We start from the raw sequence: 16,546 nt of genomic DNA, 5'->3' as shown, positions 1-16,546 counted from the left end.
CTTGAACCACAAAACATATAGTTTTGTGAAATTTACTCTATTTTAAGTATGCTCATACAAATCTGCGCAAGTATATTAATAAAATGAGTGTTTAACTATTGAATATGTGTAGCAAAAAGTACTTGAAATAATTAAGTTGTTACAAATGTACCAAAATCACACCCACATTGTAAGTTATTGCACCCGTACGCTCATTTATTAGGTTCTTGCATTAAATTACACCCATCAGTCAAGTTTTGTTGCATTAGCAAGCTGACCTCTCATATTTTGGCATTAAATTACATCCACCCCAAGTTTATATACCACAAATGCAATTTTCTCTTTAAGATATATGATACAATTAATTTTATTCATTTTTTATATATAATTTTGTAAACTATTTATCCAGTAAAATATAGCAATAATATGTACTCCCTCCATCTCAAAATAACTTTATTTTTATTATCTTATTTATCCTAAAATATTTTTATCTTTTAAACATGAAACAAATACATTAAGACGAGAGATAATTACATTGTTATTTGATAAAGTATAGATAATTACATTGTTATTTGATAAAGTATAGGGTATTTTTTTTCTTTTGTTATTTGTATGTGTAGGGTAGATAAAAAAATAAAGTTATTTTATGACGGAGGGTCGGACGTAGTAATAAAATTACTCCAATGTTGTAGAAGTGGTAATAAATGTAAAATCTATATGATTTTTCTATGATGTCTTATATTCTTAAACTAAATAATTTGAGATTTTCTAGACTTTTTATATTTCTAAACTATTTATATTTCTAAACTAAATATTTCAAGATTTATTGATGATGATCAAAGTTTTCACAATTTAACCGGATAAAGTTAATAGTGTTATACACTCACTCCGTCCCATAATATAAGGGATTTTCGAGGGATATGACATATCCTAAGACAACGAGTTGATACATGATTTTGACTCAAATCTGCGGAAGAATTTTGAAAGAAAAGAAAAACCTCTCACAAACATCACCCGTTCTCTGATGATGAACCTCTCACAGATTCCTAAACATTCCTTAAATCCATGACACAACATCAGTTTCAGAATTTCACCGCCAAAATTCAAGATGCCGTAAATTCAGAAAGAAAGAACGAAAAAACGACACGCAAGATTCTTCAGAAACTCCTACGCCGCAAGATAAGAACAGCAGCTACAAACGAGATGCCGTACAAGAACACTTTGACAGCGATAGAAAGAAAGCAACCTCACCTGAATAACAGATAATCGCAGCAAAGACCAGACTGAGAGATGTGTACTGTAAAAATGTATTTAGAAAGTTTTCTCCTTTTTTTTGAGCCATTAACGTCATAGATTTTGCCGTCTTACCACTGCAGGGAGAAGCTTTTGGTATAACTGTCAAAAGTTGCATCTGCAGATGCTAATAGCAGTGGTCATGGTGACAGCACAACAAAGTCTCATGGTTTATCACAAATGATATTTTCACCTTAAGCACACAATCCAACTCCACAATGAAAGTTGCTACCAAATACCCAAAGGGTTAACAAAACGTCTAGGGATGGTGGTTTAGGGGTACAGGAACTCAGGAAATTTAGGACAGTGAATCGACGACGAGACCCAGATAAATAAGAGCCTGACTGGCGGGGACGAGTTTTGTGATACAATTCCTTAATGGTTGTGACTCTGTATGTTTTAAGAGAATCCTTGTTCCTACATACCCAAACCGATCATAACTGAAAGTTCAGTAGTAATCACATGGAACAGGTGAGGTTTACTTCGGGCCGATGTCCTTCAGCGCGCAGATCTGCTCCTCTCCCATGGCAGACATAACAGTCACCACCAGGTCCTTCCCTTCTCCAAATCCATCCTTGATCTGCACAAGCAAATGAATATGAAGATCAAAATATAGTAAGGCTCTTGTTTAATATTATGAAGAAATAAAATTGTTCATAAATGCAGATTGGACTTTTGGTGCACATGGTAATTGGGGGGCTAATTTAGGTCACAATGGCATACTCAATAGAAACAGCCGGTGTATAAGAAAGAGACACAGTATTGATCAGTTAAACATTGATTTGTGAAGACCTTGCATCTGAAAATGTTGACGATTAAAACTAGCAAATACCAGAGGAGCTTTGCCTTTTATATTATATGTAAAAACAGATAGGAAAATTCAGATTCAATTCATCTCTGAAACTGAAAAAAGTACAAACTTCCAAAAACAATCACTTTCCGATGAAAAACAGCAATACTCTTTAACTATGTAAATAAGCTGCCAAATTTGGTCGACATTCTATTACCAATTAAGAATTGGTACAAGCATCAACCTACTTCTAATGCAAACAAAAGAAGCCAGAAGTATGCGCCAACCTACTTCTAATGCAAACAAAAGAAGCCAGAAGTATGCGCCGAACTTGTACATACCTGACTAAGCAGGTTATCATCAGTAGGGAGCCTGAGGTCATCCTTGGTGTTGCCATTTTCAGTTAACAGACTCACCTAAAAATGTTTAAAACAAATAGATTCAACACACGATAACACAAAATGATGAACAAACATGAGCAATGAAGAATAGAATGAAACTTACAAATCCATCCTCAGATATATCAATGAGCTGGTACTCCGTACGGTTCACATGCGGGACCTATAAAACATTCACATTAACATTAACATATTTTGTGTGACCAGAAGCAGCACTAACTCAGAAAGTGTTGAAGACATGTACTGACATCACAGTTGTGAGAAGATGGCACAATATCTTCGAGCTTCTTGGCAGTAAAGATGTCAATTGCAACAAAGTGGCACTTGGCGTGACCGTGCTTCCCAGTTTTAGAGGTTGAAACCTCAACAACCTACATATTTGTTTCAAACGCATAACATTAGAGATCAACAATCCAGTGAAGGAATGAGCCATCAACACGAGGCCAGATGGAGAATATGACTTTAGCTCTACAAAAACAGATCTTGGCATCCAAATCTAAAAAGGGGAGACAAGGTAAATGGTACTTATTACAGAGATAACTAGCATAATTAATAAATTGACTAGGATAACAGGTCATCATAGAGCCATCCCAGCATTGCTAGACTAAACAATTGTAAAACTATAAACGCACTTTATCACTATACAATTCATAGCAAGAATATACCAGCTCACCCATGACTACTACCTGGCACAGTGCAAGTACCGAGTTTCAGACAAGTTTGCTACCCTGCTACTATCCCAAGAAGTGGTCCAAGAAACTTAATTGCATGGACCACAATACAGAAATTACCATATGCAGGCACAACATACACCACGCAACAAGTACGCGAGTCACCGCAGTGGTAAACCGTGTGCTACTAGTACCAAGTTGCAGACAGTGTAGCTGCCCTCACATGCCCCTGTCCAAAGTTGGTGAAACGAACCAAAATCTGATCCTGTGCAGGATGAATGCAAAATCTAGTACGATGCTAAATAGAACTATCTTGCGAGAGAACATTATCTTAGCCACGCCGAATGACATAACTCAAACCAGAGACATTTCTTTTTCGCTTAAGACATTCGATTTGCAAGATACATTTTTCAAGCACCTAAACCTGGCATAATCAACTTTTACAAAAGCTGAACAAATTTTTTTGCCAAAACGATTAGTAATAGTAATCCTAGTCTGACATGCTAACGATTAAACCATCTAACATCAACATCTACCTGGAATTCAACCTTACTGTAGCACCTACAGACAGTCACATTGAACGAGAGAAGTAATGAACTTTCTCTGGCACGCATCAGAATTAACACTAACGACGCAGGGAGAAACCCAGTCCAAGATCAAGATCACTGAACACAAAAAAGAAAAAAACACAGATTAGTCCTAACACCCATTCAACCCGCGAACTCACACGGAGCGGCAATCGAGATGGAGAGACGACCACGCACAGATCTATCTACCCCACCTAGCGGATCGAGATCTCAATCGATGGATCAATCAATCAATCAATCAATCAATCAATCAACCTTGCAGGGGCGGTTCTTGATGACTATGTAGCCATTTTTGCGGATGGTCCCAGCCTGCTGCGGGTAGGTCTTGGAGGCGCCGGCGTCGGCCTTCGACTCGAAGTGGTGCTCCTCGGAGTCCGACATCGCCCGCTCCTCGGATCAGAAACCCCTACAAAATCCCCTGAAAATCTCCAGCAAAATTGGGGAGCCATCGATCAGTCCAAGAGAGGAGGATGGATGGAGGTGTTGGTCTGCGCGGAGGGAGGAGGAGGGCTTGGAGTACCTTGCGAGAGGTGGTCGCGGCGGCGTCGGCGGCGGCGGCGGCGGCGACGGCGAGGGGGGAGGAGGGGAGGAGGGAGGGAGAGTGGCGATGGAGTGGGATATGTATTGTTGGTGTTGAATTTGTTGGTGGTATTTTGCACTTTGGTCCTCGGATTACTCTCATTTTGTGCATTCGGGCTTCTGTTTTATGTTTCTATCTACGTCGAAAAGGCGATTTTGTTTTTCAAGTTTATTTATGATTCAAAGTTGATTTTTGGGGTTCCCTCTGGTGGAACATAATGTGGACTTCTTGATTATAATAATTTGACTGTTGTATGAGAGCGCTCTATCTCAATTTTTCTTAAAAACAGAATATAAACTCACACTATCACAACACGTGTGTACACCTACCCATATGAGCATACACATGTACACCCTACCTCTACTTTAAAAAATTATGCCGGTGTATTATGAGATTGGTGAAGTCATCGTAAATGTATTGTTAACCCTTTCAAACTATTTCATATAAGTATAATTTACCGACAAACTCTCTATTCCTCTAATAATTGATATATGTATATTATGTAAGTTTAAACTTTGACCGCTTTTATTTTTCTAAAAAATAAATACTTAATATTTTATCTTATTGAAATGTAGTGCTATAAATATAATTATACAACTTTTATTCGTCATAATATAATCATTTAGAGGTATTTTGTGGTGATGGTCGTCAGTAATTCTAGAAGGGGGAGTAAAATTTTGGAACTAGCCAAATAACCCCTCAACCACAGTCCCAGTCTCATAGATGAATTTGCCTTTGCCACCCATCATGGTTGTATGACCTAGCATTATACGTCTTCTCTAAACACTACATGGTCCCAATTGCTTACCTTTAATAGGTGAAATTTCATTCTCTTTAATACCCCAAATCCTCTTTACGACTTCGTATAATTGTAAAGGCAGGACACCAACTAATATTACCGTAACATGTCATGACAACATGGAGAACCTTAACCAAAACCAATCTGCACTGCAATTGTGTAAATCAAAGTCTCGCTCCTAAATTAGTAGTCATCGTTGGCTTTCATCTCATCTCGTATGACAAGCTTCTTTCAAATTATGGCAACCTTTTAAATAACACGAGCGATTCAATAAAACTGCATGCATTAATTTTTACCAATTAATTTTTTTGGCAAATTTGATTTTTTTTAAGATAATGGAATAAACATCTTGGCCTTTGCTCATCAGAGCTATAACTAATTATTACAAAGTATCACTCTAACAAAAAGTGTAGTTCAAACGAAATTAAACACACCTAACAAAATAAAAAGACCAAACCAAGATAAGGAGAATGTATTTATTCAAGTTTGTTTGTGAATCTCCATCCATAGTTTGCAAAGAGTTGCATAAACGTCGTCTCAAGCCTACGACATACAACCTTCATAAGCTCTCCATCATCTTCACACTTTTGCAGCTGTGCCTAAAACCGGAGCTAATAAGTTACCCTGAAAATTACCTGCATATATGAGATATATGGTGATTTGTCAAAAGTCATATCATTCCTACTCAGCCACATAGCCCAACATATGGCAGATGCTCCTACAAGTATGAGTTTGGTTGGTTACCAATTTTCGTCCACACTAGTACAAATCCTATGCCACCAAAATTACCGGTGTCAATACTTGCCAGGATTTTGACACAACCAAAATATTGGCAGAACGAAAATTGGCTCCAAACCAAATAAGCCATATAACCTCTATCGACTCTTTTTTGCATAATCTAAGTAGACAGAGATGGTGCGGCGATGGCAGCATAGACTAGTTCTTATTCTCCCCTTCCACTCTCTTGTGCTGCGACGAAAAAAATAGGTCATCAATAGAGTTAAAAGTTTAGTCTTCCAGTATTTTTTTTGTGTTATTATGTTTTTCATCTGCATGTGGTTTGAAGTCAATAACTCGTGTATCATGGCTGTGGCCGGATTAATTAAGAAACTGTTATTAAGAAAAGGAAAAAAAAACCCTACAATGTGCTTGTTACAACTTTGAAACAAAAAGTGGAAGCAAGTTACTTATGGTCGATGTAATTTATCATGCAGGAAGGGGTGCATGTGCAAAAAAATGTAGGCGAGGCGAGAGGGGCTCAAAAATATCTGGGGCGCGACGGCGTGAGGAGCACGTGGTTGGGGGGGGGGGGGGGGGGACAAAAGCCGGTCGCGGCGCCGCCGGACTCCACGCCGCGCCATCAAATCCCGCGGAGCGCGCGGGGCTCTCGCGTCCGCCGCCCGATCCGTCGCCGTCCGTCCATCCTGGCCGTCCATCCCTCCTGATTAGGCAGGTTCCTAGGAAGTGTATACTCCCTTCGTATATGGCTCTGTTCAAATCGCTGGCAAAATTTTTCACGCATAGAATATTTGAACTCACATGCATGGAGTATTAAATATAAATAAAAAAATAACTAATTATACAGATTGCGTGTAAATTGCGAGATGAATCTTTTGAGCCTAATTGCTCTATGATCTGATAATGTGGTGCTACATTAAAAATTTTACTAATGACGGATTAATTAAGCTTAATAAATTCATCTCGCAATTTACACGCGGGTTCTGTAATTTGTTTTGTTATTAGTCTACGTTTAATACTTCAAATATGTGTCTGTATAGCCGATGTGACACGCCAAAAACTTTACACCCATAGATAAACACAGCCTATGTCCCAAAATATAAAATTAGAGAAAGATTCTCCCGGCAACTCGCCCGGCCGCCACGCGTCGCCCCTCCTCACTCACGCAGTCACGCCTAGATAGAGGAGAGGGGATAGAGAGGGATGAATGGAGGGGAGTTGGCCGGGAGAGGGGAGGAAGAAGAGGATGGTGAGAATGACATGTGGGGCTCACATGGGCCCATAATTTTTATTATTTTCCAAATCAAATTTCCACGTAAGCATCACGTCCTATGAAGACCGAGTCAAATTAGGTACGTAGGCGCCACGTCAGCGAAACTGCCGTCCAACCTATATTTTACCGGTTTTGACAGTTGAAGGACCTGTATCTGTTTTTTTGGTTGAAGAACAAAAATCAGATTTTCGTTGACAAGTTAAGGGACCTCAGATGAACTTATTCCCAACATAAATGTTTCTTCTCTCATCCTCCCGCGCACATCAAGATCGCGTGCCCCTGCCCACGCCGGTCTTATCCCACGTGTGACCTGGTCGACGCCAATCTTCCTCACGCCATCCATGTCCTGAAGTCGATCTCCCCAATCCTCCTTCCCTTTGTCCCCTACAGTCGTCTCCCACTTCTGATGCAGCAATAATCATCGACATCATCACCAAGCAGCAGCAACAACAACAATAATCAGGATCATCACCAAACCACCACTAGCAGCACAACCACACGACATCATCAAATTCCAGCAGCAAACCACACCAAAAGGCGGCAATCACCTTGACTCATGACCAAGTCAGCGACTGGAACACTAAAATTGTTTCGATGGTCCAAGTCCTCTTCTTCACCAATAGACCAACCGTGGCTTAAATCGATGTCGAGTGAGTTGAATCCACAGTTGGCGTCCCTTGGACATATGGGAGTGGAGTTTCCTGCTCATCTCTTGAAGCTCCCTCGTCTAAAGGTTACCGGCCAACGGCTGGCTCGGACGGGGAGGTGCCAACCCTACATCAGGGCTGGCGAGGGCGGGGGACGCGAGGGAGTGCCGGGCCAATTCAACCTGTACGTGTTGGACCTTGGGGAATCAGCCACGGAAGACCACCGAACTATGACAAAGACTGTCAGTGGGATCAGCGATGTTGACGAGGGTTGAAGATGCTCCAGATGAATCGGAGTATGTGGAGAAGATGGAACCAACGCCAGAAACCCTCTACATGTCGACATGCGAGACAGTCGCATGCATGGGCGCCAAGAATCACCGTGCAGGAACATTTTCACGTCTAGCGCGGAAATGAGAGGAGAGAGACGGAGGCGCGAGATTGGGAACGGGAGAGGAGCGTGAGAGCATGATAAGAGAGGTGCAAAACAGATCCCTATCCAAATATTTAGGAATTATGTTAAAAAAATAGATACCATAGTAACCCTAAACAGGAATCCAAAAATCGGCATTCCCTTCACCAGGTTTATCGCTCTCCATAAGTACAGAAGAAGTCTCACTCCCAATTAGCCTCCTGCGCGCTCATCACGGGGCGCGAACGATTGTGGTGGGAAAGGGAGAAACAACCGAGATTTGTGTGGGTGGATAAACATGTGACCCCACTTTTTAATTGGAGGAACTTGATTTAGGTGATCTCTCGAAGAGATCAATATATTCAACACCTCAAAGCCGATTTACAAATCCCAAAAACAGAGTTTCAGGGATAGAGTTTTAGGCCTCTCTTGGCTCCGAGCGAGACTTATGTTAGTGGAACTCAAAATCTTACATACATACATACATATACATACACACACATATATATATATATATATGCGCGCGCGCATTAGAACAAAATGAAAACGGAGGTACTACGATATATGTGCATCTTACATATATTCAAGGGGGAGCAAAATTAGTCTCTCCAATTGTAAAGTATTTAATGATCCGGACAATATTTCGGCCGAATTTCGACCATTAAATTTATGTTAGTGTAAATCATAAAATCCAACAAGCTTATCATATTACGTTATGGTAGTACTGGTTAAAACAAAACCGATATATACCATCATTTTGTTTTTACCGGAACACATTTTACAAACAATTGATTATCAAAGTTATAAAAAAGTCTAACCAAATTTGTCCTTACACATAAAATATTTATAGCTATAGAGATAATACTAAGTCACAGAAGATCATGTTAGCCCTCCACATGTATAGCCACAACATCAAGCACCGAAGATAACTTTAATCATAAGTTCAGTTAGTTATGGACACACTAAATGTTAGCTATTGTATCATGCTCCTAACTAGTACTCTCTCTGCTTCATAAGGCGCGATAAAAATTAGCACGATCTTTAAAATTGATCTTTACCTTATAATTTCTCATATACTATAAGAAAGTCTGTAGTAACAAAATTATAACCATATGAAAGTAAATTTAAATCTCAATCTAATAATATATCTTTTAATAAATAAATTCATTTCATATTATATTAAGTGTTAGTCAAATATTTTAACGGTTGAATCTTAAAATATGTGCGCGCTTTATATTATAGGGTGGAGGGAGTACTCCACTAAATAATATATTAGTGGATCACCAATAATGAATTAGTTTATCCAGAGAGTGGATGACACGACGGGGTGGTGGCGCAGTTGGCTAGCGCGTAGGTCTCATAGCTAATATTGTGAGTGATCCTGAGGTCGAGAGTTCGAGCCTCTCTCACCCCAACCGTCCATTCCAGCGATGATGAAATTTGCTCCTGGCAACTTGGGTCGCCAGTGTTCATCTGACTTTGAAATGATGTGAGCATTCCTTGAGCTGGATTTTTTTAAAAATTCTCTTCCCAATATATATAGCTTTTTTTTTGTTATAGTTTTTTAAATTTTTGTTCTCTTCCCACTCTTACATATAGGTTGAGCCATATTACTCTAAAAAGTCTTAGGCTCTTAGCTCGTGCAAAAGTGAAGATTCCAAGGCCTTTAATTCTCTTCTGTTCCTTTGAAAAAAATAATTCAATCCTAGCTGTGAATCATGACACAACACGTGTTTAAGTTCAGTGCTTGTCGACGTTCATAGTTAGAATTGAGTTTTTTATGAAACGGATGTTACACTTTATCGTTGTAGTTATATCACGTTTATTTAACTTAATAAACTTTTAATTGTAATTAAAAGACTATTTGTCTCTCCGGCCATGCAACTAGAAAGTTCAAATCCTATTTTTCTCTCTTTTTTTTGAGCTTACATATATTTTAAAGTTCGTTTATCTGTATATGTATATAATCATCCCGTAGCAAAGCACAGGGATATTATCTCTTGTAATTTTACTCTCTTAAAGTAACCATTTTTGTTGTATTAAAGAGTACCAAATTCAAAGCAACTCAGTTTGAAAGGGCAGGAGAATGGAAGCACACTCAGCTGTCGAGAGATTCGGTTCCTTTCTCAAATGGTTCCATTTATTCTGCTGAATACAAAGCAAGAGTACCTCAGGTAGAAAAATGCAATAATTTCGTTTTATTAACCGGTAAGATGCCACAAAAGAATAGTTAGCTACACATTAGCATTATGATTTATGAGGAGCATACATCATTACATCATTACATCATACAACAGATACATCTTTCTCGTACAAGTAGCGAAAAGTACAGATATGCTTCAACTTTCAACTGCCTGAGGTTTGCAACTGCTACTATTTCACAAGTAACATTTTTATATCTTGAACAAACTGTATGTATTGCCCTTTGAAGTTTTGAGTTCCTCACTTTACCATCATATCAAGGTAAGATCATGTAAATCTTTGTTTTGTTTTTTTATCATGTTGATAGTTCGTCACAGTCGTCGTACGGAGGAGCCAAGGTACTTTCAGCTGGTAAAACTGATCTGAAACAAGTTGTAACTGATAGGTAAGACAACCACGGATAATAGTAAGTCCTTACATTGTAGCCAGTTATAAATATTGCTTGTTGCACCTACAGTTTGTAACCTAAAAGAAAGAGAATTTTCTCTAAAAGAAATTAGTGCCAGACAAGATCACAAAAACACAGGCATAACGAACTGACAACAGTATGTTTATTCAAGATAGAGATAATTCATAGCCATGGAGTTAATGAAATTGTATATGCTCTTCGCTAGATTTCTGAGCAAACCACAAAGCAATTGTTGCTCATGACAATATTCTACCTCTAATTTATAACAGGGAACCAGCATTTTGGTTATAAAAATTTGCATCTGGGAGTTCTGTATTATGAATAGAAACACACAGAGGGATTCAAACATTCCAATAGAATGTTTTTGAGCGAAGAAAATGGGTAATGTTCAAAGAAATTATCAATTCTTTCCTTAATTAAACAACGAATAGAAGCGGTGTTAAGAAGATACCTCAGCCACCAATGTGAATCATAGGTCTATTTGCTGTCTTAGCAATATCAAACATCCCAGCGTGTTTAGCTTTCTTCCTTTTAACCTGGGTAAAATAAGTTGGCGATTACGCATGATAAAAAGGCTAGTATGCAAACATTGTATCTATAATATAACTAATGATACACTAAGTTACGTCTGTCCCGAAATGTAGCTATTTTTAGCTATGAACATAGACAAAGTTGAGTAACAAATAACAGTAGAACCCTATTTGCTGTCCAAAGGAACAATTGCCGCAGGTGCAGGCAGAGCAAGAGCCACCTGCTGATGGAGGCAAAAGGCACTGGCAAACATTAAAAATATTCCAGCATCTCAGGTCACCTAGTAGAGCAAATTCTCATAGAAACCTAGGATATATTGCACAGTTTCTACCAGGAACAGGATAGTTCGCCTCTGCTTTTCTTATACCTAATGCAGTCCAAACCAACCAAAAATGCATGCTCTTCCTTCCTCAAGGGAAATCACAGAAGCCAAAAGAGACTACTTCTGTTTTGAACTTATTTTTTTTATGCTGATTTTTTTTTGGGGTCAACAAAAGCAGTCTTTTAACTAGAACAATCATTTTCTTGTAAAACAAATTAATTAAATCCATATGTTCTTAAACTGCTCACAAGAGAGAGAGAGAGAGAGAGAGAGAGAGAGAGAGAGAGAGAGAGAGAGAGAGAGAGAGAGAGAGAACAGTTCAAAATCTTTTGGTATCATGTTCTATGAAAGGAAAAGGAGTGGATTGAAATAGGTGGTGCAAGATTGTTATTTGACAAAAGGGATAAATGGTCTAGATTACTCCTTTTGTCTTCCATACATAAGGTGTCAACCAAGTGAATTTCTACACTTACCGCAGCGCTTATTATTTCTCTGAGTCCAGCATCATCAACACCAGCTCGGATAGGCTCTCTCAAGCTCACCTGCACAAACCAGAATGTCTGTATTCATTTATTTCCTTTTAGCATTTTGCACAGAGGACTTGTTTCTCCCTTTATTTTATCCATCCTTGTCCAATAGTAAAAATACAACATGTAGAACTGCACAATGAGATTTCACTTTTAAAGAGGCAAATGGAATTAACAACCAAAGTTTCAAATGTACAGTGAATTTAAATAATGAGCAATACTACTTGCAAAAAGTCAGTCAAATTTTACTCTAATTAAGGTTTAATATATCATGGACACTAGAACGGCCCCGTACTGAACTTTCACTTTCAGACCTAAGGCACGGCACACCTAATCCTTTACAACAGAAATTCCAAAAGCAAGAGAAGGAAACAAAGCACATGAATACCATTCAACCATCCAATTACTCATTCAAATTATGTTATGATAAAAAAAAATGATGATATAACATGTTTGGAACATCATGGGCATTTATAGCTCTATACAGAAATATGTTTTTTTAATCTGTTAAATAGTTCACAATTGCAAAAGAAAATTATTTACTACATATGGTATAATTTTGCATGATTATGCATGACACATTAAAACTAATTGAGTTATTCAAAACCAGTGACCACAACATCAGTGAAAGCACAAAAATTGTCCCTCATAGAATCCAAAGTAGAAAATTTAACATATTGGCTCAAAATATGGTACAGAAATTTGCTGAAATACAAGTCAAAGGATTCACAAAACGTCTGGTTAGCATACCTCAGACGGGCCAAACAAGCACACTTTCAAGTTGCCATCAGCCAATAATCGTAATCTATTGCAACCAGCACAAAAATGCTGTGTCATCGATGTAATAAACGAAATTGTTCCAGCATGACCATCAATCTTGAAATTCTTCGCCGTCTCTGACGGATGATCTTGAAGTCTTTCTACACCGTTAAAACGTTGGCGCTGATCCACAAGGGTGCAAATTAAATAAATTATTTGTAGCTTGCATAATAAAAATAAATACCACATGCACATACCATGGCTAGGATGCTAGATGCTGGCAGAAGAAAATAAAGGTATAATGTACAAGGAAAGTGAACTTTTCCGAGGTGTACCTTACCACTTTATCCATTATCTCTGCATAAGGAACCAACTTCTTGACATTCCAAACATTACCATCAAACGGCATAAACTCAATAAATCTGACATTGACAGGCTTGTCTCTCGTCATTTCAACAAAATCACAGATCTCATCATCATTCATTCCACGCATGACAACACAGTTGACCTGGCAGCAGAAAAAGGGAAAGAGAACCAATTAAATTAAACTAATGATAAACGCTCATTATGATGTGGATATAGCTCCACTTTGAGGAATGTTGGAAAGAAGGCAAACTGCAGAAATTTTACATATACGAAAATGTGCATACCTTGACAGATTGGAATCCAAGTTCAATAGCAGCATCTATCGATTCCATGACTCTGGAGTGCCCTTTACGCCTTGTCATGAACTCAAACTTTGCAGGGACCAACGTGTCCAAACTAATATTTAGAGCATTGAGCCCACACTCTTTCAATCTTGGGAGCTTCTTAGAAAGAACAAGCCCATTCGTGGTCATCGCAAGAGTTTTCAGTCCCTTCAAGCCAGAAAGATGTAAGCAGATATCTTCAATATCCTTTCTAATGGTTGGTTCTCCACCAGTCAACCGGATCTTATCCACACCAGAAGTAACAAAAAGATCGGCAACTCGAATGATCTCGTCGTGCGACAGGAGCTCTGAGCTTGGCGTGAGCTCAACTCCTTCTGCAGGCATGCAGTACTGGCATCTCAGATTACAGCGCTCTGTCAAGGAGATCCTCAGGTAGTTGTGAAATCTCCCGAATGAATCGACGAGCATGTCTGACAGTGGCGCCTCGCTTGGTGCTACCTCTGGCAAATTAGCACAAGAAGTTGCATATGTGTTGGAGAAACTATGATTATCAGTAGCTTTGGTTGAGGAGCAAGTGCTCATCAAACATTGGAGCCCAGCTCTCATCGCATCAACCTGAAAATTTCAGTTTACTGTTACAGCACAAAAAAAGCAAGCAATTCGTTTTGGACTGAAAATCAAAATCATTCCTCTGATGTGATATGATACTGCATCAATACATTACTTGATAACTACTACTAGTACTACCCAACGCAAAATTACAGAGACCCAATGCATAATTAGTTAATTACAGAGACACAGTGAGGCGCTTAGCTGAATGAATGATTCATCCAAGAAAAGGAAAGGGAGGAGAAGCTCACCGCGTGATCAGGCCGGCAGCAGCCGCGGCGACGGCGGGCCAGCTCGGAGAGGCAACGCAGCGGCATCATCATCGTCTGACACAAACTATCTATCCCCTCTCCTCCTCGTAATCCAGCGACTGGCTTAATAACCAAAATCGTCACTTTCTCCAGGAAGTAAAAACAAGAAACTGCTGCTTTTAGCCCTGCAGGAGGAGGACGCAGGCATCAAAACGGAACAAAAGAAACAAGAAAAAAAAGGTACGAATCCAAGAAAGCTCGAATCTTTTCTGTTCCGCCACCACCATGGAAGAGAGAGAGAGAGAACCTAACCCCAAGTCCAATCCAATGCCCGCCCCCCGGCGGCTCACGCGGCGGCGCGCGGCGGCGGCGATGGATGGAGAGGCGGAGGCGGAGGCGGAGGCGGAGTGGCCTTTCCGAGCTGGGCAGGTCAAGGGTTGGTGGTTACTCGGTGCAGCCCACCCGGCGTGGATGTGGGACCCACGGTGCATCTCTTTTTATATATATTATCCAAAATTCTCTCGTATCCTACACCTCAGAAGTCAGAAGAAGTGTAGTAGTACCTCCTCCTTTCAAGTACTACACTTCTCCTCCATATTTGCTCTCGTTTAGCTTAGGCTGTGTGTTTAGTTCACATTAAAATTGAAAGTTTGATTGAAATTGGAACGATGTGACAGAAAAGTTTAAAGTTTATGTGAGTAGAAAAGTTTGATCGTTTAGCTTAGGCTGTGTTTAGTTCACGCTAAAATTAAAAGTTTGATTGAAATTGGAACGATGTGACAGAAAAGTTTGAAGTTTATGTGAGTAGAAAAGTTTGGTGTGATGAAAAAAGTTGGAAGTTTGAAGAAAAATTTGGGATCTAAACACGGTGTTAATGCGGTGGAGCACAAGAAATGTTTATGGGACCACCTATACATTTGCCGACAAATTTTCTCCTAAAAATTTGACAGATGTAATTACAGTACAATTGTAGTGTAATTACACTGTAATTTGTATGTAATTACAGTGTAACTTGTATGTAAGTTTTACGTAATTTTAAATCATTAGATCTATTATAAAGATTTGTTTTGGTGAGGAAGAAAAAAATCACAGTACACACATATGTGAAAAAAATTGTTCCCACAACCTTCATTTTACTAAAATAACATGTTATGGAAAGATTTTTAAAAGTTATATACAAGTTATATTATAGTTACAGTGTAATTATATGCAAGTTACAGTGTAATTACACTACGATTGTACTGTAATTACATCTGTCAAATTTTTGGGGGAAAATTTGTCGACAAATATATAGCAAAATTGAATGTTTATTGTTTAGACAAATCTATCTATATTGAAAACTTATCTTAAAAGCTAAAATTTAAATTTCAAGACTTCATTTTAAAGTTGATTTTTCGGTTCTTTTAATTGTAATTTATTTTATAGCATTTGCTTTGTAAAGAACAAAGGCACGTGTACAAAAAATTTCACCCGCAAATTATTTTTTGTTGCTAATAAACAGTACAAACAAAAAAGCATTAGTTAAAAATTTCTATATTTGTTGATCAATTTTAGTTAGCCAGCATTCCTTAACACTTGTTCCATTAGCAACGGAAGAATGTGGTCCATGTAGGTACACTAAGTTTCACTTCTCCTATTTTTCATATGCACGCTTTCTAAATTGTTGAACTTATATTGTTTAAAAAATATATAAAAAATTGCTCTAAAAATTATATTAATTTATTTTTAATTTTTTTTAAGCTAATACTTAATTAATTATACGTTATGCGTACGTGTTTCGTTTTACATGTCGGAGAAACCCTCCTCCCGAACACATCCTAATACGCCCACCAACTTGCCTCCGAGTGCTCTGTTGTAAAGTGGCAAAGTAAAATAAGTAAAATTTAATTTACTTCATTAATTTCACAGTGATACGTTGGATGGTTCTGAAAATAAAACATTTTTAGTTGGCAAAAAGAAATTAGACACGTGCCTATTCAGCCGTTGGATGGTTATAGTACGTATCAAAAATGGAAGAGGTTTTATACGTTGGCACGTGAGCAATTGGATGGTAATACGAATTAGGAACATCAATAATATTTTTGGTTGGTACTAGAAGGCGTGAACGTGTTCGTATCGT

General features: G+C 38.5%; 2 protein-coding genes and 1 non-coding gene across 5 annotated transcripts; 1 reads left to right on the top strand and 2 right to left on the bottom strand.

The window, feature by feature from the left end:
• Positions 1–1,442: 1,442 nt before the first annotated feature.
• Positions 1,443–4,375, bottom strand: LOC4352300 (eukaryotic translation initiation factor 5A-2). The gene is made up of 6 exons (XM_015764873.3): positions 4,239–4,375; positions 3,974–4,136; positions 2,709–2,831; positions 2,567–2,623; positions 2,404–2,478; positions 1,443–1,852 (listed from the first exon to the last, which is right to left on the bottom strand). The coding sequence occupies exons 2-6, from the start codon at positions 4,097–4,099 to the stop codon at positions 1,751–1,753; spliced, it is 483 nt and encodes a 160-aa protein (XP_015620359.1). The 5' UTR covers positions 4,100–4,136; positions 4,239–4,375; the 3' UTR covers positions 1,443–1,750.
• Positions 4,376–9,491: 5,116 nt separating this feature from the next.
• On the top strand, positions 9,492–9,581 carry TRNAM-CAU (transfer RNA methionine (anticodon CAU)). The gene is given in 2 exon segments: positions 9,492–9,529; positions 9,546–9,581. It is a non-coding gene; the product is annotated as a tRNA-Met (tRNA).
• Positions 9,582–10,342: 761 nt separating this feature from the next.
• On the bottom strand, positions 10,343–14,933 carry LOC4352298 (GTP 3',8-cyclase, mitochondrial). 3 transcript variants are annotated; one of them, XR_010738430.1, is made up of 8 exons: positions 14,735–14,933; positions 14,428–14,612; positions 13,568–14,182; positions 13,253–13,425; positions 12,909–13,100; positions 12,105–12,173; positions 11,230–11,314; positions 10,343–10,731 (listed from the first exon to the last, which is right to left on the bottom strand). XR_010738430.1 is itself a non-coding variant. In XM_015765158.1 (8 exons), the coding sequence occupies exons 1-7, from the start codon at positions 14,916–14,918 to the stop codon at positions 11,231–11,233; spliced, it is 1,497 nt and encodes a 498-aa protein (XP_015620644.1). In that variant the 5' UTR covers positions 14,919–14,933; the 3' UTR covers positions 10,343–10,731; position 11,230. The 3 variants fall into 3 exon arrangements, 2 of the variants coding, with proteins under 2 accessions (XP_015620644.1, XP_015620645.1); XM_015765158.1 differs by having other exon boundaries at positions 13,258–13,425; XM_015765159.2 differs by having other exon boundaries at positions 13,258–13,425; positions 14,740–14,900.
• Positions 14,934–16,546: the final 1,613 nt, after the last annotated feature.

Source organism: Oryza sativa, chromosome 12 (genome assembly GCF_034140825.1).
Source record: "Oryza sativa Japonica Group chromosome 12, ASM3414082v1".
NCBI lineage: Eukaryota > Viridiplantae > Streptophyta > Magnoliopsida > Poales > Poaceae > Oryza > Oryza sativa.
The sequence above is the reverse complement of the archived record's forward strand: the minus strand, read 5'-3'. Positions and strand labels throughout refer to the sequence as shown.